We start from the raw sequence: 13,617 nt of genomic DNA on the forward strand, positions 1-13,617 counted from the left end.
CCCCAACGTTTATAGCCTTAAAAAAGGCACCTGGGGGCTTCCCTGGTGGTCCAGTGGTAAAGAATTCATCTGCCAATGCAGGTGACATGGGTTCGATCCCTGACTGGGGAACCAAGATCCCATGTGCTATGAGGCAGCTAAGCCCATGCAGCAGCTAGAGAGCCCGAGTACCACAAATAAGACCCAGTGTGACCCCTCACCCTTTCAAAAAGGGGCATGGACTGACCCAGTGACATGGTGGACAAAGGCAAAATCTGGGTTTGTTCTTCCAGTCAGAACTGACCACATCAATCCTCTCACTGAGGGTTGTAAGGACATTTGCTACCGCTACTCTTTTTTTCATAATGCTGGAAAAGCTGTGGTCAGGAATTTTGTTCTCACACTCTGGTGATGTTGTAAGCTACCTTGACTGTCTTGGTAAGCAAAGCAGAGCTGTGTTGTAGGCACCATACAGATGTCAGACTCTTCCAATGAGTGCTCTGTCTTTCTGGGTATACTTTCAAGAGAAAAAATTACATAGTTTCTCTCTTTATCTCTCTCTCTCACATCACATACATGCTATGTAAAAAGGATGTTAAATAATAAATGCTGGAGAGGGCATGGAGAAAGGGAATCCTCCTATCCTGTTGGAAATATAAATTGGTGTAGCTACAATGGAAACAGTGCAGAAGTTCCTCAAAAAATAAGAGTTAGCATATGAACCAGCAATCCCATTCCTGGGCATATATCTGGACAAAATCATAGTTCAAAAAGATACATGCACCCTTATGTTCATAGCAGACTATTTACAATAGCCAAGACATGGAAACAACCAAAATGTCCATTGAAAGATTAATAGATAAAGAAGATGTGGTGATATATAAAGGGAATATTACTCGGCCATTAAAAAGAATGAAACAATGCCATTTGCAACAACATGGATAGACCTAGAGAGTGTCATATTAAATGAAGTAAGTCAGAGGAGAAATATCATATGACACCCTTTAAATGTGGACTCTAAGAATAAACGATACAAGTAAACTTTCAAAACAGAAAGAGACTCACAGACGTAGAAAATGAACTTATAGTTGCCAGAGGGAAGGGACAGTTAGGAAGTTTGGGAAGGTCGTGTACACACTGCTATATTCAAAATGGACAACCAACAAGTACCTGTTGTATAGAACTTGGAGCTCGACTCAATGTTATGTGCCAGCCTGCATATGAGGAGGTTTGGGGGAGAATGGATACATGTCCATGTATTGCTGAGTCCCTTCGCTGTTCACCTGATACTACAACATTGTTAATTGTCTATACCCCAATACAAAATTAAGTTTAAAGTTTGGGGAAAAAAAGATATGGTATATTTACAGAATAGAATACTACTCAGCCATTAAAAAGAATGAAATAATGCCATTTGGATGGACCTAGAGATGATCATACTAAGGGAAGTAAGTCTGACAGAGAAAGACAAAATATCACAGGATATCACTTACATGTGGAATCTAAAATATGACACAAATGAACTTATCTACAAAACAGATTCATAGACATAGAGAACAGACTTGTAGTTGCCAAGGAGGAGGGTGGGTGAGGAAGGGATGGATTGGGAGTTTAGTGTCAGCAGATACAAAGTATTGTATATAGAATGGATAAACAAGGTCTTACTGTATAGCACAGGTAACTACATTCAATATCCTGTGATAAACCATGACGGTTAATTATCATGTAATATATTATCATTTTTAAAAAAATCTGGGAAACGCATATCCAAATGTAAGAGGATGGTTTAGACAAGCAGTTTAACTTCAATTTTTTTAAAAAAAGTAAGCAGAGAAATCCTTTGTTCCAAAAGTCATCAGGCAAAACTGATAAAAAGGCATACAACTGCTCTGGTCCCTTGATCCTAACTATGGAGCTATTTCTCTTCTCCTCAGTGATGCCTGAGATTTTCCATGCAAATCCCAAGGTTGGGACAAATGTGATTTAATAGTCACTGCTTTAAGAAATTATAGACCATACACAAGATGAGATAGTTTGCATGCATTGAAAATCATTGTTAAGACAAAGTAGGTAGATGTAAATATTAAGAATATAATATTAAAGAGAACTAGAAATAAGGTAAATATACACACTTATGGATTTATGCATATAAATACACATATTTGTACATACACACATACATGTATATAAATACACACACATACACACATGTACACAAACACACACATACACACATGTACTCATTGCCAAGCGTTGGAAAGTGAAAAAAAAATATGCTACAGCTGGAAGATGGATTCTTTCTTCCTGCTTCGAATATTTCTTTAGAATAAAGACATGTTATCTGTTCAATTAAGAAAGCTTCTGACAACCTCTGTGTGTCTGGGCACTCTCACCACTTTATCTCTCAGCACATCTCCTGGGTGACTCTCCCTGATGCCAGGCAAAAAGCAGGGCCACTGTGCGCCTGTGCTCAAGTCAGGGTGGAAACATGCAGAATGACAGCAGGGCTAAGAAGCCAAGACTCCACGGTATAAACTGGGCCCTGCAGACCCCAAGAGGGTCGCTCCAGGGCTGGGAAACTGTTTCAAGGGTGCTGCTGAGTGAGAAATAGTTCTCCAAACATGAATTGTGGTAGAAACAGAAATTGGTGCAATTTGGGAGGAGGCAATTTGACAGTATGTGTTATTACCTTAAAATGTACATATCCTTTGGCTCTAAACTAACACTGCTGCTGCTGCTAAGTCGCTTCAGTCATGTCAGACTCTGTGCGACCCCATAGACGGCAGCCCACCAGGCTCCGCTGTCCCTGGGATTCTCCAGGCAAGAACACTGGAGTGGGTTGCCATTTCCTTCTCCAAAACTAACACTCCGTTCCGTTGCTCAGTCGTGTCCGACTCCATGCGACCCCGTGGACTGTAGCCTACCGGGCTTCTCTGTCCATGGGATTCTCCAGGCAAGAGTACTGGAGTGGGTTACCGTTTCCTTCTCCAGGGGATCTTCCTGACCCAGGGATCGAACCCGGGTCTCCCGTATTGGAGGCAGACGCTTTAACCTCTGAGCCACCAGGGAAGCCCAAAACTAACACTACTGAGTTCTTATTCCTAAGAAGTAATTATGTCTATGAGCAGACAGAACTCCTCAGGCTGTACTGATATTAGTGATAAAATGGAAAAAAATCTTAAAATCTGTCATTAGTTAAGTAAATTATGATATACCTAATCTATATAATATTTTAAAAAGTGACATATAGAAGGATAATGATTGGTAAAGATAAACACTTTCTAAACATATATACAGGTTTATCTCATCTTCATAAAAACATATTTTAGATGTAAAGTATATGCACACATTTTATTCATTTATTGAGGTAAACAGTAGAAACAGAAACAGTGTCAGACTTTATTTTTTGGGGCTCCAACATCACTGGGGATGCTGATTGCAGCCATGAAATTAAAAGACGCTTACTCCTTGCAAGGAAAGTTATGACCAACCTAGATAGCATATTAAAAAGCAGAGACATTACTTGGCCAACCAAGGTCCATCTAATCAAGGCTATGGTTTTTCCAGTGGTTATATATGGATGTGAGAGTTGGACTGTGAAGAAAGCTGAGCGCCGAAAAATTGCTGCTTTTGAACTGTGGTGCTGGAGAAGACTCTTAAAAGTCCCTTGGACTGCAAGGAGATCCAACCAGTCCATTCTAAAGGAGATCAGTCCTGGGTGTTCATTGGAAGGACTGATGCTAAAGCTGAAACTCCAATACTTTGGCCACCTCATGCGACAAGTTGACTCACTGGAAAAGACTCTGGTGCTGGGAAGGATTGGGGGTGGGAAGAGAAGGGGACAACAGAGAATGAGATGGCTAGATGGCATCACCGACTTGATGGACATGAGTTTGAGTGAACTCCGGGAATTGGTGATGGACAGGGAGGCCTGGTGTGCTGTGATTCATGGGGTCGCAAAGAGTCGGACACGACTGAGTGACTGAACTGAAGTTCTTACAAACACACACAAACACCCCCAAAGGAACACCACAAGGCTGACAGTGCTTGTGTCTGATGGACAGCTCTTGGGGGCAGTATGTGTGGGCTCAGTACACAGGCTCTATAGCCAGACTCTCTGGGTCTCATTCCTGGTTCCACCACTCACCCACCATGTGACCTTGGACAATGACACTCCTTTAGCAAACAGTATTGTGCTTAGTGTTGCCAACCATTTTTCCAGGCTTTAGGGATACAAGAGTAAAGGGACAAAAATCCTTGCCCTTGGGAAGCTTACATTCATTGTTTTTTAACCTCTCTGTGCCTTAACTTTCCCATCTGTAAAATGGGGACAGTAGAATCTTTACCTCAGATGGTTGAATAATGATTGCAAGGCTAAAAATATGTAAAGTGTTTAGATAAGTACAAGGCATACAGCACTATAAATATGTTAAATATGTTAGATGTTACTTAAGCGTCTTCTATTTTTAAATTTTTCAATAATAAAAATTATTACTGTGAATTAAAAAAAGACAAAAGGAAGAATCCTCTAAAACCCTGGATCAAGGACCTTGGAAACTCAGTGCTGTCCCTGCCACCTTGATCCTAAGTGGAAAGATGACACAATGTCCTCAGAAAGAGCCAGGGAAGATAACTGAGAGAGGAGGGGTTAGAGCCTGCCCTGGGAGTCATGCCACATTCCTTATCACAGAAACCACTGCTGCCTGAAGCCCCAAGGCATCACAGGGAGCTGGTCCCTGAGAAAATGATTCCCCCGGACCTACTAATTCCTCTCAGTTCTGGAAAGCTATCTGATGAGAATAATTCAAGAGAAGCAAAGAGGCACAACCTAACAGTTAACTCGGCACTATCTGATATTAGCAATAAGCTGGAAAACATTCTAAAAAAGATCAATGTCAACAAAGGGTTTAAGTTAACTGTGGGATACCTAGCCTAGGAAACAGAGCAGCTATCAAAAATAATAAGTACAAAGACCACATGCGAATATAGAAGATGTATATGATGTAATATTAAGAGAGGATAACAAAATGAATTTGTACATGCCTTCATGAAGTAAAAATATGAAAAACTATGCATTGATGTGGATAGTAATGACAAAAAAATGAAAACAGCTAGATGAGAGTGGTAATAGATATGATTATTTTACTTGTAGACATTTCCCTATAAGAAATGAAAGTGAATGCGAACCCCAAACAAATCATTCAAAGCCATTGAAGACAAGGGTTCTGATGTGGCTTTAAAACATTCCAATCTTAAACCAGGCAAAATGGTTTGGGGATGGGGAAGATGAAATGAGGAATGTTTCAGATCAAGGAAATATCTTCCAGAAAGGGTTCTAGAAAGGTGGGAATATTGTGCCCTATTTAAATGAGGCCAGTGTACGGATGACAAGGAGAAAGGCTGAGACAGCATCAGATACATTTGCGGACAGAGAGGTAGGTAGGGGGCTGGCCAGATGTTAAGGGTTGATTTGCTCACTCCAGCCTCAAATTCATCCTGGAGAAGGAAATGAAAACCCACTGGAGTCTTAGCCTCCAGTCCCCCTGAATGTGACCTTATTTGTAAAATCATTGCAGATGTGATTAATTAAGATGAGGGCATGCTGAAGTAAGGGGAGTCCCTAATCCAACATGACAAGTGTCCTTATCAAAAGAGAAAATCTGGACACAGAGATATGCATAGAAGGAAGATGGTGTGAAGAAATATAGCAAGAAATCAGCCCTCTGTGAGCTCAGGAGACGGGCCTGTAACAGATTCTCCCCTTGCAGCTCTCAGAAAGAACCAAGATACCTACCCCTTGGTCTCAGACTTGTGGCCTCCAAAACTGGGAGCAAGTAAATTTCTGTTGCCTAAAAACAAATGAAACAAAACAATTCCACCTTTCCTATTTCCCGAGTTGGATTCCAAGATACACGAAAAGGAGTTTTGAAACAAGGTCCTGCTATAGTAGGACAGGGAACTATAGTCAATATCCTGTGATAAATCATAATGAAAAATAATTTTAAAAAGAATGTATATATATATTTGTATAACTGAATCACTTTGCTGTACAGCAGAAATTAATACAACACTGTAAACCAATTATGTTTCAATTAAAAAATAAAAAAGAAAGAAAAGAGAGCTCCAGAGGGCTTCCCCAATGTTTCACTCCTTCCCTGGTGGCTCAGACGGTAAAGAAATTGCCTGCAGTGCAGGAGACCTGGGTTTGATCCCTGGGTTGAGAAGATCCCCTGGAGAAGGGAATGGCAACTCCCTCTAGTATTCTGACCTGGAGAATTCCATGGACAGAGGAGCCTGGTAGGCTACAGTCCATGGGGTCACAAAGAGTCAGAGAAGACTGAGGAACTAACAAATCAACTATACTTCAATTTAAAAAAAAGGAGGTAAAAGGTGTCTTGTTTTGGAGAGGTATATAGAGATGGTCCATATTCAAAGGAGTAGGAAATAGGATCAAACAAAACAGACCAGAGGTTACCATCAGAGGACTTTAATGCTTATTACTATTATGGATTTCCAGAATGCAGATACATTACCCAAACTAGTGATCAGCTCCCTTTCCCTCCCCAACTGAGCATGATGAGCATTCCTGGGACCTGGGGCAGCCTCTGGGGCTCACAGCCACAGCCTCCCCTACTCCCTCCCTCCCTCAGGTGTCTCCTCTGCTCGGCAGAGGATGCCTTGATCCCAGTGCTGTGTGCTGCTTCAGGCAGCTTATCACGCCTGCAAGCGAAGGTGTAATTATGCTGAAGGAGGTACTTGGCATCTCTCTTCCAATGTCAGATGTTAGGAACCTACTGAAGAGATTGCCAGTGGCAGCTACTATGTCTCTGACTTGGAGAGGTAAAGATTCCCCTTACTTTCTCAGGTCTAAAAGGTGGTTTTTTGGGGTGGGGTGGGGAGGAGACGTCCATTTTAAGTAGTATACATCAGGACTTCCCTGGTGGTCCAGCAGTTGAGAATCAGGCAGCAATGCAAGGCACGTGGGTTTGATCACTGGTCTGGAAGGATTCCACATACCGTGGAGCAACTAAGTCCATGTATCATGACTACTAAGGCTGCACTCTAGAGCCCATGCACCAAAACTACTGAAGCCCGGTGCCTAGAGCCTGTGCTCTGCAACAAGAGAAGCCACCACAATAAGAAACCCCGCAATAAGAAACCCACACACTGCATGCAGAGATGGCTCGTGTGCAGCAACAAAGGCTCAGTGCAGCCAAAAATAAATAAATAAAAATTTAAAAAAATTTTAAAGTTGTATATATCAGATTCAATAAGATGTAATACTCAATACCTTAATACTTAAAAGGCAAAACCTACAATCTAAGCCATTTTATTCATCTAAATGCATATTTTTAATCTATCACAAAGAACAAAACAATGTTGGGCTCCCAATAGGAAAACGTGTTGTTGCTACTGGATTCACTCAAATCTATTGATCTCATGTTGACTGATATGGACTCAATTAGGTCCATAGTAGACAGCCAGGCCCTTGAGGCAGCAAGAGAATGAACCATTTATACTCTCTGAGATCCTTGAGCTACACTTGCATGAAACCCTGAATTTTAAAGTCCTATTCCAGTACCTGTGCTCTCAGCCATATCTTTGCTCCCTCTGGACAGTAAGGGGTGAGAGGAAGGGGGTGGGCGTTGGAACAGAGCCAAGTCCCTGTTCCCCGTTTCTCAGCTGCTCAAACTAGGGATCTCCGCTTTCCAGAGCCTTGACAAGCTGGAGACAGTTTTCTCAAAAGGTTGTACTGGGACTCAGAAGCTGCTCAATGAACAGGAGTTTCCTTCCCAACAATCTACATGAGGTATCTACAGAACACCTTTCATAGAAAAAGCACACTAGATTTTGACGTTTTGTGGTTTTCCTCAGCCTCCTTTGGATGAGGGTAATGAGCCTGCATTCTAAGGAAAGGCATATCTTGCTCAGAGATATATGGGTTTGCACCCACCTAGCTTATGATGTGGAGAAGGCAATGGCAAGCCACTCCAGTACTCTTGCCTAGAAAATCCCATGTACGGGGGAGCCTGGTGGGTTGCAGTCCATGGGGTTGCTACGAGTCTGACGTGGCTGAGCGACTTCACTTTCACTTTCACACATTGGAGAAGGAAATGGCAACCCACTCCAGTGTTCTTGCCTGGAGAATCCCAGGGACGGGGGAGCCTGGTGGGCTTCCGTCTATGGGGTCACGCAGAGTTGGACACGACTGAAGTGACTTAGCAGCAGCAGCTTATGATGCAACCTCCTGTAACAATCCCATTTCCCTTCACAAAACTCACTGTCTACATTCCACTTGATGCTCCGAGGAGGAAGTTTCAGGGTTTCGTTGATCTTCTCCAGGACAGTCTGCAGCTTTTGCTTCTGGGCGATCTCTGACTGGGTGACCTCAGCGACGTTCAGCTTCTCACTCTCGAGTTTCTCTGGGGCCACGAGGGAAAGAGAACAGCTATTACTTTGGCTACAGACCCCCCTAAGCCATGCACTCACACCTGCACTCACTCACTCACTCACCAAATACATACTGAGCATCTGGTAAGACAGGGTTGCTGCTGCCGCCTTCCCCAGCGGATGGTGGCACTGCGGTGCTGGTATGTACTGTGAAGACCTAGGGACTGTGTCTTGAAACCCCAAAATGATAAGGCCTCAGGACCATGAGTGAGTGAAAGTTACTCAGTCGTGTCTGACTCTTTGTGACCCCAAGGACTATATACATATACAGTCCACGGAATTCTCCACACCAGAATACTGTAGTGTCTAGCCTTTCCTTTTTCCAGGGAATCCAGGATATATGTGGGTTATCATATTTGAGCTGTTTCCCCTCATATCTGGGGTTTACCCTCTTTTTTTCACGTCTGCCTTCTTCTCTAAGGACATTCCTGAACCCCGACTGGAAAGGCTTCCATGCTTCCCCTGGGCAGTGGTCAAGTCCTAATTCAAGGTGTTTTGAACACTCTCGTAGTGTAGTACAATATGAATCATATTTATATCTTAAGAACCTTCTTTCCTTTTAAACCCACTTGGAAGATAAATAATTTGATGTGTCCTATTTAATCAACTCTAACGAACACATCCTTTCACGTTTTAACATCCCTGAACTCAGGCTCTCTTAAAACTGATGGGATCCTATAACTGCTGACAGCCAGATGGAAGGTATGAGTTACCACTGCTTCTATGTGTATGAACTTGGTCATAACTCTTCACAGTGTGGTCACTTCCATGTCTCAGTAAGCCTACAAGATGCTGTGTAGCAGAAATTAACACAACATTGTAAATCAACTATACTTCAGTAAATTTAAAGAAAGCCTACACGAGCAATTTCAAAAAGTAGAACATAAAAATTCCAAGTCATAAGAAAGCATCAGGTAATAGTTTAATTGAAGGTTTTTTTTTTTTCTCTTTGAGTGGTACTTATCCTGGTATGTTTTAAAATCAATGGTTCAGGTATGCAATGACATAACCCCTTAATACTTAAAGGCAAAAAAAAAATCCTATTTATTTTATTAATGTAAATTTATATTTCTATCTCAAGGAACAATTTTGGATTCCTTAATAGGAAATATGTTGTCTGCTATTGAATTCACCTAATCCACTCTCCATAACTCACTGGAGGATTGACAGGACTTTCTGAAGCATGTTTAAAATGTCTTTTCTCCTCATTTTTGAGGCATGCCATACAAACTAATGAAACTTCACCATACATCAATGGTCCCCATATAGCTTACATTATCTTATTTTTCAGTAGTTGTAGCTTATCCAAGTCAAATGCCTCTTGAATAATTCTTTGAAGACAAAATTTCCCAGTAGAAAATCGGTTATGGAAAAACTTGAACAAACTTTTTTTGGCCAACCGAATATGTAACAGATCTTATTCAATCATTCCCCTGTAGATACACAGTCAGGTTATATTCCACTTTTTCCCCATTTGTAATAAAGTTGCAGTGAACATCCTGTGTGTATGTGTATGTATGTATGTATTACCAACTGACTGTTACTGGTAAAAAGTTATTGTCTTACAAATCTTCTTCTTGAATATAGTCATCTTACCAAATTCCTTTATTATTCTTTGAGTTTTTAGTATTCTCTAGAAACTGTGGAAAATTCCGAAAGAGATGTGACTACCAGACCACCTGACCTGCCTCTTGAGAAACCTGTATGCAGGTCAGGAAGCAACAGTCAGAATTGGACATGGAAAAACAGACTGGTTCCAAATATGAAAAGGAGTACGTCAAGGTTGTATATTGTCACCCTGCTTATTTAACTTATATGCAGAGTACATCATGAGGAACGCTGGGCTGGAAGCAGCACAGGCTGGAATCAAGATTGCTGAGAGAAATATCAATAACCTCAGATATGCAGATGACACCACCCTTATGGCAGAGAGTGAAGAGGAACTCAAAAGCCTCTTGATGAAAGTGAAAGAGAGTGAAAAGGTTGGCTTGAAGCTCAACATTCAGAAAACGAAGATCATGGCATCTGGTCCCATCACTTCATGGGAAATAGATGGAAAAACAGTGGAAACAGTGTCAGACTTTATTTTTTTGGGCTCCAAAATCACTGCGGATGCTGACTGCAGCCATGAAATTAAAAGATGCTTACTCCTTGGAAGGAAAGTTATGACCAACCTAGATAGTATACTAAAAAGCAGAGACATTACTTTGCCAACAAAGGTCCATCTAGTCAAGGCTATGGTTTTTCCCGTGGTCATGTATGGATGTGAGAGTTGGACTGTGAAGAAAGCTGATCACCGAAGAATTGATGCTTTTGAACTGTGGTGCTGGAGAAGACTCTTGAGAGTCCCTTGTACTGCAAGGAGATCCAACCAGTCCATTCTAAAGGAGATAAGTCCTGGGTGTTCACTGGAAGGACTGATGCTAAAGCTGAAACTCCAATACTTTGGCCACCTCATGCAGCGAGTTGACTCACTGGAAAAGAGTCTGATGCTGGGAAGGATTGGGGGCGGGAGGAGAAGGGGACGACAGAGAATGAGATGGCTGGATGGCATCACTGACTCTATGGACATGAGTTTGAGTGAACTCCGGGAATTGGTGATGGACAGGGAGGCCTGGCATGCTGTGATTCATGGGGTCACAAAGAATCGGACATGACTGAGCGACTGAACTGAACTGAACTGAACTGAGGCATACAAATAACATAAAACATTACTGTCCCTATTTTGTAAGCTTATGTCACTTATTTCAATTTTATGACATTTTAAGATAGATTTCTTTGAGAGTCTCTCTACTGTTTCTATCCTTCATATTATTTTAAAAATATTCAACTCTTAAAATTTAAGAGATCTACTGAAATAGTCCTACAGTTAAATAACTTCATTCAGTGTTACTAAGAATTTATAGATAATTTCTTTTTAAAGTCTTCTCTTTTTTTCCCCTTTATTCAGCTAATTTCAGCTAGTTCTATGAAAATTTTCCATTATCAAATTTTTACTCTTCCAGGAAATTGTTTCTCTCATGTTTTTATTGTTCTGAAAATTGTTCATCATTAGTTTAACTTGTTGTAAAGTAGTAGGCATGATTTTGAAATAGGATGTTATTTAGAAAATTTTCTCAGGTAGGATTATACTGTAAATCTTTCAGTTGTTTTTTAAGTTAGCATCCAAATAGGCTTTTGCAGAGGTTATTTATAGAAAACAATGAAAAAGTATTCAAATATCAAAACAGGGCAGAATAAACTCAAGTATTCTGAATGGTTGTCATTCAGAATTGTCAGAATTGTTAGATATTCTAACAAACACAGTCGCCACACATATCATACTATATTAATGTAACCACCCTTCAAAGAATTAGAATACACAAACTACTCCTTCCAATATGAACAATTCCTAAGTTATTATATTTTTGTTTCCAGAAGCATGGAGAGGGTTAGTTTAAAAAAGTTTTTTTTTTATTGTATCATGGTCAAAGAATTTGGTCTGTATAACTTGTTGAGGCTTTATGGATATAGTCAAGTTTTGTAAGTGTTCCATGCAGTTGAAAAGAATGAGAATACTCATTTGGAGGTGTTGCCGGTCATTTAGATTGTCTAGCTCTTCTCTAGTTTTATGAACTTTTTCTTAATGTGTTATTAAAAGAAATATGTTAATGGTAGATTTGTCAAGTTCTTGTAATTGTGACTGACATTTAAAATTTTTATATAGTAACATTTAATGCATAAAAGTGTTTTATGTTTAAAATGTCCTTATTTCCTAGTAATGTTAGTCTCATTAATAATGTAGAGACTCTCCACAGCAATGTTTTTCTCCTTAGTCTATTTCATATTAAAATAGTTACCCCAGCTTTCTTTTAATTAGATTGTCTAGTAGATACTATTATTTCCATTTTTTTCTTTCAACCCTTCTGTATCCTCATATATTAAAGACTACGTCTAGTAAACAGCATATAGAAAGATTTTTTGTTATCTAACCTGACAATTTTTAAAAGGATAAAGCCAATTTACATTGATTGGGTTTACAAATATACTTGGATTCACTTGTATCAGCTTATTTTGAACTTTCTGTTGCTCTATTTTTCTGATTCTTTATGTCCCCCTTTCATCCTTGTCGTCTCTTAGATTAAGGCTTCTATTCCCTCTCATTTCATTTTCTCCTTATTAAAAGTAGGGAGGCTATATACTCTGTCTTATTATTTTAGTGGTTTCCTTAGAAATTTTATCATGTGTATTTAACTTACAGTCTTATGCTAATTAGTCTCTTTATCCACGTACTAAATAATACAAGGACCTCAGCACACTAACTAATCACTCTTCCTGACTTAAGTGCTATAGTTGTCTGGGATTCTGATTCTACTATATCTTCATGTTTTGTTGCATTTCACATCTTTTCTGGGGGTTCATTTTCCTTCTTTGTGGAGAATAGAAATTCCTTTTAGTGAGGGTCTGTTGGTAGTAAACCCTCTCACTTCATGTTTGTTTAAAATGCCTTAATTTTCTCCCCATTTTTAAAAGTTTTTTTTTTTTTCTGGATATAAACCTGTAAGTTAACAATATTTTTCTGCACTTTGAAATTTTCACTCCAATAGCCTTGGGATTTTATTGTTCCTGATAAAAGACAGCTTTCAGTCTGTTGTTATAGGTAATCTCTTTTCTTCTCTTTGCTTTTGATCTTTTCTTTGCCATCAGTGTTCTTAGGTGTCATTATGAAAATTTCTGATTATTTGTCCTGTTTGGGATACTCTAAGATTCCTGAATCTAGACTTCATATCTTCCATCAGTTCTGAAATTTTTAATTCATTGTGTCTTTAATTATTATCTATACACCATTCTCTTTGTTTTCTCCTGCTAGGATTCCAATTAGCCATGTGTTGGATTTTCTTAATCTCTGCTCTTAATTCTCATTTTCCACTCCACTGTCTTTCTCACATTGCATTCTGGGTAATTTCTTCAGTGCCATATTCCAGCTCATCAATTCCTAATCAGCTGTGTCGAATCCACTGAAGTTTCTAATTACATGATTCCATTTTTTCCCATTTCTAGAAGTTCTGTTTAGTTCTCTCTCATAGTTTGCTTGTCCAATTTTGATAGTTACTTGTGCTTTTATCATCCTTTCAATAGTCTTAAAACTTTTGACATATTAAATATATTTTATATTCCATAACTGATCAACTGCTCGGATCTATAGCA

The 13,617-nt window shown here is 39.8% G+C and overlaps 1 protein-coding gene across 1 annotated transcript in view; it reads right to left on the reverse strand.

Annotated features, from left to right (window-relative positions):
* The window catches only part of PARVA (parvin alpha), a 184,842-nt gene that overhangs the window by 43,368 nt on the left and 127,857 nt on the right, over window positions 1–13,617 (reverse strand). The window contains exon 5 of the mRNA XM_055423354.2: window positions 8,262–8,402. Coding sequence (XP_055279329.1) covers window positions 8,262–8,402 — 141 coding nt within the window. The remainder of the gene's footprint in view (window positions 1–8,261; window positions 8,403–13,617) is intronic.

Source organism: Moschus berezovskii, chromosome 14, assembly GCF_049115385.1.
Source record: "Moschus berezovskii isolate FMDL1 chromosome 14, NW_MosBer_1.0, whole genome shotgun sequence".
In the NCBI taxonomy this organism is placed as follows: domain Eukaryota; kingdom Metazoa; phylum Chordata; class Mammalia; order Artiodactyla; family Moschidae; genus Moschus; species Moschus berezovskii.